At 41.4% G+C, this 14,371-nt stretch overlaps 1 protein-coding gene across 1 annotated transcript in view; it reads left to right on the top strand.

The window, feature by feature from the left end:
* The window catches only part of KIAA0368 (KIAA0368 ortholog), a gene marked incomplete at both ends in the record, with an annotated part of 47,975 nt that overhangs the window by 24,898 nt on the left and 8,706 nt on the right, over positions 1 to 14,371 (top strand). The window contains 14 exon segments of the mRNA XM_008944738.1: positions 236 to 401; positions 826 to 998; positions 1,478 to 1,579; positions 2,983 to 3,106; positions 4,458 to 4,603; positions 5,699 to 5,753; positions 6,547 to 6,661; positions 7,601 to 7,666; positions 7,904 to 8,021; positions 9,918 to 10,085; positions 10,924 to 11,003; positions 11,672 to 11,777; positions 13,093 to 13,140; positions 14,132 to 14,253. Coding sequence (XP_008942986.1) covers positions 236 to 401; positions 826 to 998; positions 1,478 to 1,579; positions 2,983 to 3,106; positions 4,458 to 4,603; positions 5,699 to 5,753; positions 6,547 to 6,661; positions 7,601 to 7,666; positions 7,904 to 8,021; positions 9,918 to 10,085; positions 10,924 to 11,003; positions 11,672 to 11,777; positions 13,093 to 13,140; positions 14,132 to 14,253 — 1,589 coding nt within the window.

The raw sequence follows: 14,371 nt of genomic DNA, 5'->3' as shown, positions 1-14,371 counted from the left end.
AAATTCGTAATCTGTCCTTCTAAGCCTCTTCTAATTTTTATTAATTTATCTTAAAGGACTCCATCTATCAATGAGCACTAGGAAAATCAGACTCTCTGTTGTTGCATTATGTGTTGGAACTTGGCACTTTTCAGGGTGCCTTCACATCTGACTTGCCTGTGTGTTTTGAATCGGTGCTTTTTGCAAAGTGTTACTTTGAAAATGAGGTTTTCTGCACTGTTGGTGTTGTCTGTAGAGCCCGGAGGTCCGACATGGATCCTTGCTGGCTTTGGGATTTACAGTAGGAAGGTACTTGGCCAAAGGGAAAATGAGAACAATGGAGCTACATGACATAGAACAGCCAAACGCTGCAGTCATGCTGGAACAAGAACAGCTCATAAAGTCGACGACAGAGACAATAGGTAACTTCCTGCCTAAGGCTTTCCTGCATGTAACAATTGTTTTTTCAAACACCCCAGGCTGAGGACTTTAGAATCCGAGATACTCAGCTGATAGATACTGTCATCTTGAGTTCATTTTCTCTGATAGAATTTACAGCCTGTAAAAATGTCATCTGATTAGATGCCTGGATGTGACATTTTTCAAGAAGAATAAGGTGGACTTTTAGCACATAGACCAACATAGCACGACTGGGAGCAGTGCCACATCCTAGGCTCCTCTCCATGTCCCCCTTCACTTTGGTTTTCTTCTAGCAGAATGCTTCCTACCAGCTGTAGAGAAGATAAAACACTTTGCTTCTTGCATGGGTGAAATACAAGTGCCAGCCTGCTTACTACTAAATAATAATGCGAAATTCAAGTCATCCTGTTTTGATTTTTCTGGTAGGTTCTTTTCTGGACAGCACCTCTCCCTTCCTTGTGGTGGCTGCTTGTACAGCTCTTGGGGAGATTGGGAGGAATGGCCCCTTGCCAATCCCCAGTGAAGGGACAGGATTTACAAAGCTGCAACTTGTTGAAAGCTTATTGGCCCGAATCCCTTCCAGCAAGGAAACAAATAAGGTAAGATTTTGTAATGTTGTTATGATTGTTGTTGATTTTGTTAATTGCTTCATCCACAGGTTTATGTATTACCTGCCAAACTCAGTCCTGTGTTTTAAAGGAATTAGGCTTATTGTTGGCTTTAGTGAGTCAGAATAAGGCCAAGAGCTTTTCCAGTGTTATCCAGCAGTTGATCACTTGTGCCTTCTATAGTTCTAAGTAGGAGCTTAAGGGATGAAAACTATGAATGGTCATAATTTTAATTCAAGAAAAATAGGAGTATCTTGTTTTACCTGGAAATAATCCTCAAAGGTAATAGGACTTCTGATGTGATCTGTGTTTTGGAAGAGAGGTGCACGGGTAGATCTAATGTCACTTCCATGTCTAACTTTGGTACGTTCAGTGAAGCTTCAGCAAGGGTAGTAGTGGGTTTAAAATGTATCTTCTGGATTTACAGGATGGTTATGTGATGATGTTGGGTTTTTTTGTTTGTATTTAAGATGAAGGAACGAGCAATACAAACATTAGGTTACTTCCCAGTGGGAGATGAAGATTTTCCTCACCAGAAGCTACTGCTGCAGGGTTTAATGGATTCTGTGGAGGTGAGGCACTATCCATGTATTATTCTTTACACTGCAGTGAGTGTTTCTGTTTGAGTACTTCTTACATGCTCTAGAGCCAGGTTTAGAAGGGCAGCTGTCTTTTTGTAATGATGCCTCTGGGCTTCTTAAAACTCTTAAAATAAAGAGCACAGGTAGGTTTGGGGCTTGTACAGGAGGGGTACCTGTGTATAATCTTAAGAGCTTATACTAATGAAGCCATGAGTCTTTAAGAAGTACCCTAAAAGTCAATAATATACACCTTCTTTTTCATCTGAACTACATGAGCTGATACAAATCACTTGAATTAGAAGCTTAATTTGTAGGAATATATGTATGTGGTCAGTCTAAATGCATCCGTGTAGTGCTCTGCATTCAGAGCTGCCATACATACTGCAATACACTAGACAGCAAAGTTATGTAGTCAAGGAGCTTTTTAGTGTTCTTCATTTACAGCTTGTTTTACCTTCCTTCCTTGTTCATACTGACATAGGATTCAGTACTGTAGAAGCAGCTATCGAGTATTAGACACACTGGCTTCGCTGAGTCCTCTAATTTGATGTGATCAAACAAGCAAGAATAGTAAGAACACTGTGTACACAAACATAAAATAATGCTCCTAAGTGCTGTCTTCATCTCCTGTAACTGCCTTAGGGACATTACAGCTTCCTGTATAAAATGTATACTTGAAAAGAACCCGATTTATCTTAGATTGCAGGAAGGTAAGGACTTAATTCTCCAATGCCTGAGTGTCTCGTGCTTCCAGAAAGTAACAAGGGAAATCTAGAAGATACTCAGCAGACACAGCAGGTATAGAAATCAGTTCTTGCAACTTCAGATTCATCGTAAATAATGACAAAGTGGCAGCATTCTGCACTTTCCATTCCTGAGGGCTTAGAAAATAGTGGAAAGAGAACAGAGAAGCAAAGCAAAGTATTGTCTGGATTCTTTTATGTGAAATACAGGTTTGTGTAGCACTTAAAGGTGATCGACTTCTGGATGGAATTATTGGAGAATCTTTTACTATAAAGCCACAGTAATTTTTGTTAAAGACTGGATGTGTTGTTCTAACTTTATTTTGTTTACAGCTTGTCTCTACAGTTCTTTCTGTTCACCAAGTTGAATTTTTTTCAGAAACTAGCAAGTACTTTGTAGGAGGCACACTTTAAAAATAAGAGTGGAAATTTCAGCTCCTGTCATTCATTTTGCAGAGTTTGACATGGGCTCAGTTTCCATGAGTCTGAGGTGCCACATAATCTCAGAAGCTCACCAAAGGAGTGATCATATTGCACATGAGTGCTGAGAATTTGGACTGGCAGAGGGACTCTGATTTTGTGGATCAAGTGCCATAGTTTTTGATATGTGTTCAATTAGTAGTGGCAGTAAGGCAATGCTGTGTTTTTCAGGCCAAACAAGTAGAACTTCAGTTCACTGTTGGTGAAGCTATTACCAGTGCTGCTGTAGGAACCAGCTCGGTGGCTGCACGGGATGCATGGACAGTCACTGAGGAGGAGTATATCCCTCCTTCAGGTAGGCCTTCCTTATATGGGCCTGGGCTGAGGAGTGTAAAACCTCACAGTTCTGCACTAACACTGGGCTCCCTACCTTCCTTTCTGTGATGTTCTATTTATAACAGAAGTAAGAGACATTGTGTGTTTGTCAATGCAGTGTTTGATGGGCTACAGTGCTGATCATACTGACATTTTCGAGTCAATCTACTCAGAGTAGAAGACTTAATTTCTTGTGCTATTTAAATGACTTGTTGACAAAATCTAATTCATTGTCACTTGACACTGCATTTGTTTTAATTTTTCATTTTAGTTTGCATGTTGGGTTAGTTTTAGGTTTAACGTACATAAACCTTTTAAAATAGCTTTTTGAAGTCTGCATTGGAAAACATGGTTATAAAATCAAACTGCAAGAATTTTTCCAGCAACTTGGAGTGCTATGATTACATGACATTTATGTACAGTAAATGCAGGAGTTTTAGTTAAGGACTAAGATTATTTACTAACTGAAATACAAGCATGATAAAATGCTAACTTCAAAACAGGCAGCTGTAAAGACCAGCCTCAGACCAGTAAGCAGGTGTTTTAATGTTGTGAGGGTGGTCTTAGATCTCTAGTGTACACAAAGCTGAGCATATGCAGAATGAGGTAGAAACTGAACCCTGACATTGCTCCAAAAATGTTGAGTCCTAACAAAAAGCAGGACACTGAGTCTTACAAAGTATGAGTGGTACCTTTTCTTGGCCACAGGCTCCAAAACACTTTCATGAAGGTTTAGGTGGTCTCTATTCATTGTTTCTATGAGGAGATATACTTTCCCAGCAACTCTAATGGAGGCTTTTCCTAAGTCATAGAATCGTAGAATCCTTTAGATTGGAAGAGATCTTTAAGATCATCAAGTCTAACCATTAAGCCAACACTACTAAGTCCTCTGCAAAAACAGAATCAGAATCTGTCAGGGTTGGAAGGGGCCACAAGGATCACCCAGTTCCAACCCCTCTGCCATGAGCAGGGACACCTCCCACTAGATCAGGCTGCCCAGAGCCTCATCCAGCCTGGCCTTAAAGACCCCCAGGGATGGGGCCTCAACCACCACCCTGGGCAACCCATTCCAGGGTCTCACCACTCTCATGGGGCAGAACTTCTTCCTCACATCCAGCCTGAATCTGCCCACTTCCAGCTGTGCCCCAGTCCCCCTAGTCCTGTCATTACCTGATAAGCACAGATATAAGAGAAATAAGCACAGATTAAGGTGTCATCTGAGTGTTCATGGGCTGTTTAGGTTTTTCACTGCCACTGGACGTTATACTGAAATTAAAAATCTGTGTGAACAATTTTCAACCCCCCCCTTACCACTTTCTTCTTTCATACAGATCTGAAAGTGAATGACGTGGTTCCCTGGGTCCTTGACCTTATTTTGAACAAGCACATTATCAGCCCCAACCCACACGTTAGGCAGGCTGCTTGCATCTGGCTTCTATCGATGGTGAAGAAGCTGAGCACACACAAAGCAATTAAGGTAAGTAATAGGCCCTTTCGTAATGCTAGCTCCTTGTCCCTGTTTTTGCTTCTCACCTCCTTTCTGCCCCTTCCTTCCCCTTCACTTCAAGTGCCTCTTTTCCCCCAGTGCTGCTGCAGTCCTTAGTGAGGTCTTTTTGAGACATACATTGTGTTGTTACCAGGGGAATGTACTAACTGACAGATCAAAGAGGCTGTTTGGCACCTTTGTAAACACCCAACTTGCATTCAAGTCAGAGTTAGATTAGTGTTTGGTTAGTTAGATTAGCCAAGTTAGTTAGATTAGCCATTATAAGATAAAGTATGAATATATCTTTCCTTGGGAAGAAGAGGCTGGTGTCTGTATACTTGTTAGAATTTATTTTTTGGGAAAATATTAAAAGGAGGTCCATGAGGGGAAGAAAGGGGAGGAGAACGAGGTGGAATTCCTGAACTCATTTGTTTCAGAGAGTTTATCACAACTTTGGTACCTAGGAGCAATTACAATGTGCTTCACGTGCTGTGTATTTTCAATGCACTTTGAAAACCTTGTATTTGTGATGCTTGCCTGGTGAAATGTCCTACACAAAGAATTAATAAAGTATTCGCAAAGCCAAAATGTCTGCTCTCTGCATAGTGATATTACAGACTGTGATGGGACCACATTGCCATTTTGTGTTCTCCAGTTAATGGTGAAGAGCTTTGGGAGAATAGGTACTTTGCAAATATAAGCTGTTACATGTAAAACATTATTGCACTTGGCTGAGCAGTGGACCTTGTGGGAGGTGGCAAAATCCACTAGTTTGAGGATGAAGGAAATAATATCATCTGAAGACAGACTTATGAAGCATTACTGCCATGTATTAGACAAGGAAAAAAAATGTGGTCTACTGATGGCATGGTGGCTGTAAAAAGGTGCTGGGCAATTAACTGGTATCTTCTGTGAGTATCAGTGAGGCTGCTACTTACCCATCTGGAAACGAGGACAATTCTTTTCATAGGTATAGCTCAAATAGGCAACTCCATTGATGGAGTAGCCTCTGTTTATCTGTTAGCAACTTGCCTTGAGACCAGATGAAGGATTAACAACATAATGTCCTTTTTTCTCATCTTACAGTCTCATCTCAAGGATATTCAAAGTGCATTTGTTTCAATTCTCTCGGATAGTGATGGTAAGTGCTGTCACATCTTAAGACTTACGTCCTTTTGGTGGTCTTTTTAGATAATGGAGGGAATGTGAACAGGCAGAAAGTCACCTACACCCTCTCTGTCAGTCAGCATTAAAAGATGACTGTAGAAACTTCCCATTTCTGATGCAACAGGAGCAATTTCTTTTTTAGGAGTCTTATGTAAAGATAAGGAGCACAGCTTTTTTCTGTGCTTTGATAACCAAGCAGAAATCTTTTTCTGTGTGTTCCCCTTCAGGCTGTAATAACAGAAACTGTTCAGTGGTGCTACTCCTGCTCTGCTTTGGGCAGCAGGTTGCAGTTGACAAAGTTCTGCATAGACAGGAACTATAAGACCTCTTTAAGCGAGCAGATTTTGACTTACAGGTCTACCCCTGGCAGCTGGTGGAAAGGGTGGCATCTGGCAGCCTACCCAAAGCTCACTGAAGCTGAAGAGAGTATTACTATCGACTTGCTGGACTTCAGGGGCCAGCAGTGTGTCAGAATACTTAGGGCTTTTGGAACCCTCTCTGCTATTTCAAAACCTGCAATGACAATCTTAGCATGAAGATGTCCCCTGATTTGATGAGGGCTATGCCTTCAGAAGAAATTGCTGCTTCAGAATTCACGTGCAGAATGGCATGTGTCTTGACAGACTAAATCTGCTCAAAAATGGAGAGCTGTGAACTGTAGCACAGAGCTCTATTTACTAAGTCATGATTTTGGTTCAGTCTTGTATTTGAAATTTAAGTGTTACTTCATGTTTATCTTTAATTTTACTTTGTAAAATCTCTTGCAGAGCTTAGTCAAGATGTTGCTTCGAAGGGTCTTGGGCTGATATATGAACTTGGAAGTGAGCAGGATCAGCAAGAACTGGTCACCACACTTGTTGATACCCTTATGACTGGGAAAAGGTACAGTGAGCTGAGAACACAGTGAGAGAGTACTCTGAGCTATGTTTGTGATGGGAACAAAAATGTGCCTCTCTTGTGTGTGAAAAGAGATGTTTTGTGGCCAAGGGCAAGCTAATATCCCTATATTGCCAGTGGGTTAAACTGGGACATTTCTTAATTCAGCTTAGAGCTTGTTGTGGCTCAAGTTATTCTGGCTTTGTTACATTCAACAAAGCTTTGAAATAATGATTCAGTCCTGACTGAAGCAGTTCAAATCAGTTGGGATTTGGTTAGATTTCTTACTTGCTGCATTATGTAATTGTAAAGGACAAGAACCTCTTGTAGCAACTCTGCACAATGTGAATAGTGCTCAGTTGGGGGCTTGCTTGCCCACGAAATTTACCTCTTGCTGAAGAAATGTTGTTGATGGTCACTTGTCAGCCTTAGTGTGAAAAATTTTGGTCTTCCAGGACTCCTGGCTAGTAACTATGTCAGCTAGTGGTGGAAATGCTCTTTGACAGCCTACTCCTGTCTAATGTGGTGTGAGAGTGACCACTGTGAATGACAGAAGCCTAGGCTGGGAGCATGGGGATTCAGTGGTGGTAAACAGAAAGAGGGTAGATGAATGGAAATTGGTTTTTTTAATTTTGAAATAGAGTTTTGCTGTCCTGTGTATCACGGAAATAAAAAGCCAACATTCAGTGTTTTGATGTCTTACCATCTGACTGCAGAGTAAAACCCTCACTTTCTGTCACATCTCCTTAACATTACACATGATAAACGTTAATGAGCTTCCTTGCAGTGTCTGTGACTTAGCACACATATGTTTTTTGGGATTGGAACTGAAACAATGAGAAGTTATTGAGTTAATAAAGGAAAACTAATTAACTTGTTCTGTAGTGTTCAGTCCATTCAGGGGTAGAGTTTGGTAAAGCTAATACTGGTCCTCTTTTCTACCAGAGCCAAACATGAGATGACTGGAGAAACTGTGGTGTTTCAGGGTGGCCTGAGCAAAACCCCAGATGGGTAAGTTTCCTGACAGTCTCAATGGCAGAGACACAGTCAGTGCTGAAACTATATTCCCCTGCTTATAAATCTGCTTCCTGAGCTTTTTGTCCCTTCTTCTCTAAGCTACAGTAACAATTTTTTTTGTAGTAAAGGTAGGGTATTCACTTCTCTCTGTCTGCTTTATGCTGTGGTTAGCTATTGTGGCGTTTATACAGCTAAATATAGTGACACCAATTTCCCTTCTGTTTTCCAAAGTCAAGGGCTTTCCACCTACAAGGAGCTTTGTTCACTGGCTAGTGATCTCAATCAGCCGGACCTGGTGTACAAATTCATGAATCTGGCCAACCATCATGCCATGTGGAATTCTAGGAAGGTAATTTGCTTCTTTCATAACCACTTTCATTCCCGCTGTGAACTCTGGAAACTGTGACTGCATTTCTCTAGCTCTGGTGATGTGATCTGTGGATACCTCTATGTGGAGGCTTTTTGTTGATGCGTTGGTGTCAGGTCCAGTGCAAATTTATGAGCTTGAGAAACAAACGTAGGATTACTTGACATTATTACAACAAAATATTGTTTTCACAGGGTAGATAGCATCTTGCGTTCCCCTCTGATGCAGCTGTGATCTTTTTCTTCTGCTTCTGAATGTACTTGGAGGCCAGGTTTTAATGTGTTCAAACAGTAAAATAATATTTTCAAAACTGGATGAATTTTCAGATGCCAGAGAAATTGACCTTTGTAATGTAAAGAGGCAGAGCAGAAAGTATTCGCAACAAGTTGCTAAAACCCCAGTTAACAATACACCAGTTTAGTCACTGTTGTCCAAAGTATGCTTGTTTAACTCAAGTCTTGATATTTTAAAGCTGCTGGCATCTTCAGCAAGGCCAAAATACTATTGGAGTTGCTGAAAAAAAGTAGCATCATAAATTTGAGGAGTTATGTATACTTTTAACCTAGGGACTCGTTTACTGGCTTTACGTAAGTGTGGAAGAACTCGTGCTGTCCCTGTGAGCAGGCAGAGCACCTTTGGTGTGCTTTCATGCAGAAGACCCAGGTAGCCACGTTTAATGTATTTTACCTTCTGTGTTCTTTCATGCTTGCCACCTGAGGTTTTGTGGCTCTGGCAACACCACTTAGTGCAAAAAAAAAGCCTCAGCATTAACATCCATGCAGAGTTTGACAAGTGAGCACATCTCTCAAGAATTCACTTTCTTTGTACTAGGGCTTCAGAAGCCCAGGAGTCATAGTTCCTGACCCTGGTGGAATTTCACCAGCCAGGCTGAGTCAAGAAAATGCACTCAGCAACTGTAAGCTGAGCTTTAGCATTTGGGGAATTTGCAGAATTATTTGAGTTGAAGGCAACACCTGGAGGTTTGTGCTCCAAACCTTAACCTAAAAGCTAGGCAGAGCAAGCTGTTCAGGGCTTGATGCCTCCCTTGTCCTTAGACTTTCTGCAGCCTTGTGCTCCTGACAGCAGTGGTCCTAACTGGACTGGGATTGTGTCTTTACAGCTCTTCCTGTTCTAGACTAACCCAGACAGCTGCATCGTGTCCTGTGAAATCCCTAGCATGGGGTTTTGAGCTTTTGGCTTTGCAAGTCAGGGAACATGAAGTTATTAGAGACAGTCACTGCACTGCTTGTATTGAGCAATTTCTTTTTGGGCTATCCTGCCTAATCCCATGGGACTTCATGGGCAAGCATCACTTCCACTGTGTTAGAATTGACAATATTGGAGAAAGAAAAGAGTATGGAAGAATACTTGAGTTTAAAATACACATGAAGAGATGCAAAATTACCACCCTCAGAAGTTTTAGGTTGTAGAGCTAAGGGAGAGTTGTTTTACTTTTAGTTTTTCTGTTTGTAAGTTATTCTAGTGGTTCTAAGCACAGCAGAATTGTAGGGAAGCAGTGGCCCACCCTCACCAGTTCTTCCAAGAAGGAATCTCTCTCCGAAGAACATATTTAAAACTTCATAGTTTTAATTCTCCACCACCACTCTTCCCAATGAGGTCAGTCAGTATCATGAAATGAAGGTTGGAGAGAAGGAAGGTTTGAAGTAGTGTGTTGTGTGCTGAGTGTGATTGTGTGCTTGAGATCACTGTGGTACTGTAGCACTGGAGAGGGCTAATTCTGGTACCATTCTAGTCCTTTTGATTTGGTCTAAATCTAAACTGTCAGTCAGCTTTGCCATGGACTGTGGCGTGCCCAGGACAAATAACTGAGTGAATGAGCAGATTGTTTCAACAAATACTCTTTTGTCATCATTTCAGGGAGCAGCTTTTGGTTTCAATGTGATAGCTGCCAAGGCTGGAGAGCAGCTGGCTCCGTTCTTGCCCCAGCTTCTTCCCCGGCTCTACCGTTACCAGTTTGACCCCAACCTGGGTATTCGACAGGCAATGACCAGCATTTGGAATGCCTTAGTCACCGACAAGTCCATGGTGAGTGAGCAGCATAGTGCTGCTAGCCAGTGGCACCTGAGAGGTCCTTATGGGACAGTTGCAGCTTGTGAAGGGAGGGGCTGTGCAGAAGGGGATGACGTATTGTGCTACAGAGGAAGAGGTGCTTGAATCCGTGGATGTGCTGGAGGATGTGCAGAGGTTTTGCACTGCCTCTTACATGTGAAGGAGTATTGCAGACCTTGTCTGTGCAGCCAGTGTTAAAATTTATGATTCACTTTACTTAATGTTGGGTCTTTCCATGCTTTGATATTGCTGTGATTTTGTTTGAGAAGCTCTTCAGGAATCCTTATGGCCTAAGATGCCCTTTCTAGAGCAGGAGCATCTAAACATTGTTCCTCAGTTTTCAAGTGGGAAGAAGTCCATGGTTAGAGGCTCTTCCTTCAGTTTGAGGGTAACTCCTCCCAGACAAGTTTGAAGAGTAAGTGATTTTCATGAGATGCCCTTGGTCTGGCACTGGGTTTGCAAATCTTTCCTCCCAGAAAAGCTGACCTTAGCATGAAGTCATTCACTCTGATCCTTCATCAAAGTGTAGCTGCTTCTCCTGTAGACATAAGTTTGGTGCCACATCTAAACAGTTCAGCTGATAAAGGTCTGAGTAGTTCCTGTCACAGTTTTAAGCCCTGAGGCAGTGCAAAGGAAGGGGTGTCTAAAGCAAAGCCAGAGTAAGTTTGTGGAGGGTTAGCTCTGGCAAGCTGTTCATCTGCTGTGGCTGAAAGCAGGCTGTGTTGTAGAAAAGGACATTTCTTCTTTTTCAGAGTACAGGACAAGGGTGCATCATACATGCTTGTTTCATGATTTTTCCTTTTTTTAATAATAGGTTGATAAGTACATGAAGGAAATTCTTGAGGATTTGATCAGTAACCTAACCAGCAGTCTGTGGAGGATCAGGGAATCCAGGTATTGCTAGGAAAAGCAATAGATTTTTTCTTTAAACTATCTTCTTTTCTTCACCATAAACTTGTTAACCTGAAGAAGTTGAAAGGGGAAAGAGGGCACACATCCTTTCATCAGGATAGAGCCCAGTCTTGTAGTCTACGCTTGAAGTGTGACAGTCTTAAAGCTATTTGCTTCATTGAGCCTGAATTTTTTTTACTGCATGTAGCCGGAGCATGATACTTTAAAACATTCTCTGAAGAAGGATTTTTCTGGCCTCAGAGCTGTTGCCTGTCCTTGGACCTGAAACACTGCTTAGTGTAAGAAAATCTTGGCAGTCTGGCTGTATACGCACTTGGGAGCAGCATGCCAGCCCACATAGCATTTTTATTAAGCTGCTTTTTGTTTATAATGATTGCAGTTAAGCTGTATTGAAAACATCCATTTTAATTTCAGTTCCAGACTTTGGGCCATTTTGTTTTACCTGACCGGCTGGATGTTGGTTTGTTTTGGTTTATTTTCTGCTAAAGGAGATATTCTTATAACAGAGTAGATTTAGGGTTTGGGGAACATAAGGAATGTGAAATAGTTCTCATTGTGTTTAAAAAGGAATATTTATAAACACATCTGTATATACATATATATATCAAATAAGTACACCATGTGAAGGAAATAATTTTCCTTGTTTACAGCTGTCTGGCACTGAATGACTTACTAAGAGGAAGACCTTTGGATGACATTATAGATAAACTTCCAGAGATCTGGGAAATCCTGTTCAGAGTGCAAGATGACATTAAGGTAACAATTGAAAACTGAACAGGAATGTCCAACAGAAAATACATTGATCATGCTCCAAGATGTTTAAAGATACATTCTCTGAGAAGTCAGGCTGATACCAATGGGAGTTCTGGATATTAAGCAGACTAGAAATTGAAGCCTTTTGCAGTTAAAATTTCCATGCAGCCTTGGAAATTCTTTGTGTATGTCTTTTAGGTGTTGTCTTTTATTCCTGTTGTGCTTATTCTTGACAGTTCAGCATTTTTCCCTGTCTATAGAAGAATTCCTTTGTATTTGCTTAACTCTCAAGTATAAAAACATATTTTGTGTTGCTTGCGTGCTTAAATGTCTTGCACGTATGAAATCAGAGTCCTTGGATCCTTCCAGGTTTGAGCTGTGTACTCCCTAGATCCAGGCTTCTCTGCTCAAGCTTAAGCAAGGCTGAGTTTTTTTCCAAAGTGTACTGTGTACCAGGAATTTGCTTCCATACTAGTAGGTGTCCTGTGTTCAGTAATTTTCTTGGGCCCTGAAACCAACTGAGTAATTCTACCTCAGTGCTGATGAGCTGTATTATCCTCCAGGATAAATTAACACCCTGCAAACTGCCTTCTGGGAAGAGACTAATTCCTCAGTTTTACCTGGAAACGGTTTTGGAAGGTCCACTTTGGGCAGGCCACGTTTTTTCCAAGAACGTCCTAAAGGCATTGCCAGTCCAGGCAGTTATGCTTCAGTATGCATGAATATTGCTAGATACTGTGTAATTGATCAATACAAGTAAAGTTAGAGTCTAGTTGGCAGTGATGTTGTGTACCACCAGAGCAACACTAGTTTTTACTGTTTGCTTTTAGTCCATCTTTCTCTAGTTCTAGCCATTCAGTTGAGCAAAGCATCCCTAAGCAGCAAACATTATACTAAGGAGGGCATGAAGCATACCCAAAGCTCTGTATTCTTCTTGCAGTAGAAGGTTCCATTGGTATTTTTGGGTTTGGTTTGGGCTTTTATTATTTATTTGGCTTTTTTTTTTGGGGGGGGAAGGGGGTGGGCAGGAGTGTTTCTTTGTTGTTTTAAAAAAGACAACCAATAATAATGTCATTTGTCAGAGACAAATGTGAACAGAAGAACGGAGAACCTGGCAGAAATACATTGTTAATCTATTTGTCATTGTGTAGACCAGATACTCAGATGGGCCAAAGGCAAAATTTCTCTGAAGTATATGTTATTAAGTATTAACCATGAATATAGTCTCATCAGTACTAGTGTTACACTTACTGATCTGTATGAGTGTTGTGTGGAAGGTTTAAAAATAGTAACGATGGATTGTTGACTTCTTTTTTAGGAGACTGTGCGAAAGGCAGCAGAACTAGCCCTAAAAACTTTAAGTAAGGTAAAACTCTTTATTTAATAATTTGCACATGAGGATATATATGTTTTTTGATGCCAGGTAATCATTCACTGTCTTATCTGCAGGAGTCACTAGTTTACTATAGACTTTTGTCTTGAGAAGATCTCTGGTATAAGGTGCAGTTGTGTTAAATAGCACAACACCCTAGAAAGTAATCATGACCATGTACTCTCCTGTGCTTTTTGATGCTGGTGAAGTTCTGCTGCTGGAGGATAATGCAGTGTTAAGTTCTGTGCAACCAAAGGAGGGATATAATGAACTGGTGTTTTAGTTCTGATATCCTTTTATTCCCACATGTGAGTGGGATCTGAGGAAACTTCCTGTAACTTCCAAGAGTTGACCAAGCTGAGTGGAACCTCACTGGTGTGAAACAAAGCAACCCAGTGTGGAGTTTGCTCTCCAGTGCTGCTACTGACACAAGATTTTCTGGGTGTAGTACACACATCGCTTACTATTTTGTTCAGTATTCCTCTAAAAAAGCCACATCACTGGAAATGACAATGGATCTTAAGAGCTGCATTTGAAATCACAACCTTCACAATGCATGCAGCATGACGTTTCAATGGCAGAAGTGGTGAACTGGCTTCAAAATGCTGTTGCAGTTGCAGAATTGGTTCTGATCTGGGACTTGTTCCTCTGCCTCGTGGAATGGTTGAATCCATGCGTCTGGGATAGGCTGTCCCCCAACTGAAATGCCATTTGTTCCATCTCTTCATCCAGATGCAGATTAAGGCCTGCTAGGCTCTGAATTTACCTTTTCTGGAAGCTGACCATAGCTCAGACTCCTTCTAGGGCTGTGACCTGGGGTTTAAGTACCTCCTGGAGAGGAGAATGAAGGTGTAGCAGAGCTTGGGTTTGTCTGTGAGCAGTTGCTCAAACACTGTTGGTTTCTGTCTGACAGAGAAGGCAGTTTAATGTAGTCTGAGCAGGAGATTTGTACACGCTTGCAACACTGATTGTCGCTTGTCCTCAGGTCTGTGTGAAAATGTGTGATCCGTCTAAAGGAGCAGCTGGTCAGAAGACAATAGCTGTACTGCTCCCTTGCCTCCTAGACAAAGGAATAGTAAGCACAGTTGCTGAAGTCCGATCTCTCAGGTTAGTTTTGCATCATTTAAGCTCTTGGGGGGTCAGGTCATGATTTGTCCCAGAGACCCAGTGTACTCACCTGAGCTGCAGAATTTTCTTTGAAGTGACAAGTTTCTCCCCTAAGGAG

The sequence above is a fragment of the Merops nubicus genome, unplaced genomic scaffold, assembly GCF_000691845.1.
Source record: "Merops nubicus isolate BGI_N331 unplaced genomic scaffold, ASM69184v1 scaffold11607, whole genome shotgun sequence".
Lineage (NCBI taxonomy): Eukaryota > Metazoa > Chordata > Aves > Coraciiformes > Meropidae > Merops > Merops nubicus.
The sequence above is the reverse complement of the archived record's forward strand: the minus strand, read 5'-3'. Positions and strand labels throughout refer to the sequence as shown.